Source organism: Myripristis murdjan, chromosome 6 (assembly GCF_902150065.1).
Source record: "Myripristis murdjan chromosome 6, fMyrMur1.1, whole genome shotgun sequence".
NCBI lineage: Eukaryota > Metazoa > Chordata > Actinopteri > Holocentriformes > Holocentridae > Myripristis > Myripristis murdjan.
In genome coordinates, this window is record NC_043985.1 from 35,063,582 (window position 1) to 35,068,581 (window position 5,000).

The 5,000-nt window shown below is 54.9% G+C and overlaps 1 protein-coding gene across 1 annotated transcript in view; it reads left to right on the top strand.

Annotated features, from left to right (window-relative positions):
- Window positions 1–5,000, top strand: part of LOC115360843 (chemokine-like protein TAFA-5) — a 28,953-nt gene that overhangs the window by 7,937 nt on the left and 16,016 nt on the right. The window contains exon 2 of the mRNA XM_030053998.1: window positions 1,272–1,421. Within this exon, the coding sequence (XP_029909858.1) occupies window positions 1,272–1,421 (150 nt within the window). The remainder of the gene's footprint in view (window positions 1–1,271; window positions 1,422–5,000) is intronic.

Below are 5,000 nucleotides of genomic sequence, written 5' to 3' on the forward strand. Positions count from 1 at the left end.
CTCTGATTGGTTCATTTGTGTTGTCATGCTACATGTGACACACGGTTCATTTGCATAAAAAGCCAGCGTGTTGGTTTTGTTTGTGGTTTTTAATCTCCAAGGACCCCCGGAGGTCCCCAGACCCCAGTTTGAAAACCTGAACCAGAGGAGCGGATAAACGACAGGAAGGAGCGGCTGAGAGAAACAGAAAAGAGAAAAAGCCACAGACAGAGTGAGTGAGCGGCGAGGAGCGGCGAGGAGCGCCCCGCCCGTCGGCCTGTCAAGGAGAGCCGGGCCTCACGTGCACAGCGTGCGCACGCACACACACACGGCGTGCACAAACACACACACGCAGCGCACGTCCTTTTCCACGGCAAAGCTCAGGTGTATCAGCAGTGAAACGGGCGTGGGAACGTGCGGCGCCTCACGCCGGCTTCATGGCCGCCGCCCACACGCTCCTACAGCTGCTGGTCGCTTGGCGACGCTCAGAGGTGGAGCTGGGAAACAGCTGATGGTGTGGGACGGTCCCAGACACAGGAGCAGCTCAACGCCCGTCTGCAGTCAGAGCAAAGTGATGCAGAAAACCCCGCTGAAAACAATGGGTGCTTCAGCGTTGAAGCCGCTCGGTGTGCTCTCTCCAGGCGGCTGTTTGAAGCAGAAAGTCACATGTTGATTTTGTGTTGTGTCTTTAGTTCTTCAGCTCTCAGCAGGAGGAGAGAGACGATGTGGGGCTGCAGTGAATGGGACAGGCATTAAAAATCAGTGGAATGCTCCTTTAATTCAGCTGCACGGAGCTGAAAGTCGACATTAGAAACTCAGAAAGCATCACAACCTGCAGATCTGTGTGTGTGTGTGTGTGTATGTGTGTGTGTGTGTGTGTGTGTGTGTGTGTGTGCCTTGCTCTGAAAGTGCTGCTGCTCCACATCAGCTGTGTGAGCACGGCGGCGGCGGCGGCGGCGGCGGCGGGGAGCATCACGGCTGTGAATTTGGCACTAAAGTAAAAATGTCAGGAAGCCCGCGGGCTCCAAACACACACACACACACACACACACACACACACACACACACACACAGAGGAACAAATATGATTTCCAAATAATAAAACAGAAATAAATATAACTCACTTGTTTTGCTCGTGTTTACACATTTTTATTTCACTTTTATTGAAACAAACACACACGTGTTTATGTTTATATATAAACATATAAACAGAGAGAGGGAGAGCGAGCAGCGCCCCCTGTCTGCCTCCATGTTGCTGTGTGTCTTGCTGACATCACTTCCTCCTCCCTCAGGTCAGCTGGCGGCGGGGACCTGTGAGATCGTCACGCTGGACCGGGACAGCAGCCAGCCGAGGAGGACCATCGCCCGCCAGACGGCGAGGTGCGCCTGCAGGAGGGGCCAGATCGCCGGCACCACGAGGGCCCGGCCCGCCTGCGTGGATGGTAAGAGGCTGCACGCCACACCACGCCACGCCACGCCACGCCACGCCACGCCATGCCACGCCACACCACGCCATGCCATGCCATGCCACACCACACCACACCACACCACGCCATGCCACGCCACACCACGCCATGCCACGCCATGCCACACCACACCACGCCACGCCACGCCACCCTGTGCCACACCACGCCACGCCACGCCACGCCACACCACACCACGCCATGCCACGCCATGCCACACCACACCACGCCACGCCACGCCACGCCACCCTGTGCCACACCACGCCACGCCACGCCACGCCACGCCACGCCACACCACACCACGCCACGCCACGCCACACCACGCCACGCCGCGCCACGCTGAATGATCTGATTGATCATTTAGGGTCACCAGAGGTCACCAGAGGTCACCAGAGGTCACTGTGCAGCAAGCCTCCTCCTGTCCTCGTCAGACTGTTAATTAACTCAAGCTGAAGCTCTGATGTTTCTCTGTGGCTCCGTCGTCCAGTCCAGTCCAGTCCAGTCCAGTCCAGTCCAGTCTAGTCCAGTCCAGTCCAGTCTAGTCCGGTCCAGTCCAGTCCAGTCCAGTCTAGTCCGGTCCAGTCCAGTCCAGTCCAGTCCAGTCCAGTCCAGTCTAGTCCGGTCCAGTCCAGTCCAGTCTGGTTCAGTCCAGTCCAGTCTGGTTCAGTCCAGTCCAGTCCAGTCCAGTCCAGTCCAGTCCAGTCCGGTTCAGTCCGGTTTGGTTTGGTTTGGTTCAGTTTGGTTTGTTGTGTTGTTTTTGAGCCCGTTTCCCCTCCGAGATCAGAAACTCTTTCTGATGCTGATCCTGAATCATTTTTATCAGCTCAAATTCAGAGAGTTGTCTTGCATTTCATCCTCACCTGGTGGGCAGGTTGGTGGCGGCGGCAGCGGCGGCGGCGGCGAAAAGACAGGAAGTGTTTCCCGTCACCGCTGTCCCGTCACCGCTGTCCCGTCACCGCTGTCCCGTCACCGCTGTCCCGTCACCGCTGTCCCGTCACCGCTGTCCCACCGTGTCGTAACAGATTAGAAGTGATAGATGCTTAAAAAGTCATTTTGTGTTTGTTTTTTACTTTTCTTTTCTTTTCTTGTTCTTCATTTTCCTGTTAATTTGAACTCATTTCTTCTTCATTGTTTCCTCTTGAGTTGCTCGTTTTTAAAACCCGTTTTTGAAAGACGTCACCTGAGTCCTGTTGGGTGTTAAAGGGTTACTGCTGGTCCAGCTGATTTGAGGAGAACGAGGCGGAGAACGAGGAGGAGAACGAGGAGGAGAACGAGGCGGAGAACGTGGTGGAGAACGTGGTGGAGAACGAGGCGGAGAACGAGGAGGAGAACGAGGCAGAGAACGAGGAGGAGAACGAGGCGGAGAACGTGGTGGAGAACGTGGTGGAGAACGTGGTGGAGAACGAGGCGGAGAACGAGGAGGAGAACGAGGAGGAGAACGAGGCGGAGAACGAGGCGGAGAACGAGGCGGAGAACGTGGTGGAGAACGTGGTGGAGAACGAGGCGGAGAACGAGGAGGAGAACGAGGCAGAGAACGAGGCGGAGAACGTGGTGGAGAACGTGGTGGAGAACGAGGTGGAGAACGTGGTGGAGAACGAGGTGGAGAACGAGGCGGAGAACGAGGTGGAGAACGTGGTGGAGAACGTGGTGGAGAACGTGGTGGAGAACGTGGTGGAGAACGAGGTGGAGAACGTGGTGGAGAACGAGGTGGAGAACGTGGTGGAGAACGAGGCCGTCTGCTGGATCTCTGAGCTGCGACTGGAAGAAGCTGGACTTTTCTTCCCCTCATCCATTTAAGTTCATTTGATTTCCTTCTGTTTCCTCTCTACTTCTTCTTCTTCTTCTTCTTCTTCTTCTTCTTCTTCTCCTCCTCCTCCTCCTCGGTTCTTCCTCGGGGGACGGTGCTCCACTCCTCCGTCTTGATGAATGAAGTGATCTGCAGAAGCGTCTTCCTCTCTGAACAAATGGACTTGTTTCTGCGTCGGAGGCGTCGGAGGATCTGCGCCGCGCCCATTAATCAGCGGCGGCGCGGTGATGCAGCTCGCAGGTGTTCAGGTGTTCAGGTGATCAGGTGTTCAGGAGCTCAGGTGTTCAGGAGCTCAGGTGTTCAGGTGTTCAGGTGTTCAGGTGATCAGGTGATCAGGTGTTCAGGTGTTCAGGTGATCAGGTGTTCAGGTGTTCAGGTGATCAGGTGTTCAGGTGATCAGGTGTTCAGGTGTTCAGGTGATCAGGTGATCAGGTGATCAGGTGTTCAGGAGCTCAGGTGTTCAGGTGTTCAGGTGATCAGGTGTTCAGGTGATCACGTGTTCAGGTGATCAGGTGATCAGGTGTTCAGGTGTTCAGGTGATCAGGTGATCAGGTGTTCAGGAGCTCAGGTGTTCAGGTGTTCAGGTGATCAGGTGATCAGGTGTTCAGGTGTTCAGGTGATCAGGTGATCAGGTGTTCAGGTGTTCAGGTGTTCAGGTGATCAGGTGATCAGGTGATCAGGTGATCAGGTGCGCTCGTTGATACAGGAGATTAATGAGGCTCCTGGTCATTAGCTGCACAATTAGAGGCCATTTGTGTGTGTGAGTGTGTGTGTGTGTGTGTGTGTGTGTGTGTGTGTGTGTGTGTGAGTGTGTGTGTGTGTGTGTGTGTGTGTGTGTGTGTGTGTGTGTGTGTGGATCTGTTCTGTCGTCACCCTTCACCCACAGGAGCCGTGTGGTGTTCAGGGTTCACTGACGGGGTAGTAAACCACAGCGCTGAAACACTTCCTGACTGCTCCTGATTGGATAAAGGCTTCACCAGTGGGCCGTCCTTAACGGTTCCTCGTGAGCTTCCCGAGGCGGCGCGTCACGCCTCGACCTCCGCCTGATGCAGAGGAGACGCCGCCATGATGCCCTCCTGAAATGCAATGCGGTGCTCCCAGAATGCATTGCCCTGCCTGTAAACCACAAGCTTCCTCTCAGCATGACATCATATCTGCTGTGGGGTGGGGGTGGGGGGGGGGTGGGGGTTCACGGCGAGGCAGACTGACTCTGTTTAGCCGGGCCGAGGCGGCGGCGGCGCTGTAACCTTTTGCACTAAGAGTCCTGGTTTTTTGCTTAGAATCTCTGGTCACATGGTCACATGGTCACATGGTCACATGGTCCCTCCTCGGCCTGAGCAGCTCAGTCTGCAGGACGAGGCTGAGACGGACCAGAGACAGACATCAGACATCAGAGATCAGAGATCAGAGATCAGAGCCGAGTGAAGCTGAGGCTTTTGGGATGTGAACCTGTGAAGTTTCACTGTCTGATGTCAGAGACGTGGCTCAGCACCGAATGATTCTGGGAACAGATCTGGGACTTAAATCTGCTGAGTCAGCCAGATCAGCCTCTGGGATCAACAAAATCACAATCAGAGTCAGAAATAATTGATTGATCCCCGACGGGGAATCTGGTGAAATTTGGTTCAAGAAAATGAAAGGAAGACGTTTCTGAGCTGATGAACCTTCAAGCCCAGCACATTTCTGTCAGCATGCAGGGAAACGTCCATTTCTCTTTCCAGGAACAGATTTAGAGGTCAGATCAGTGACGC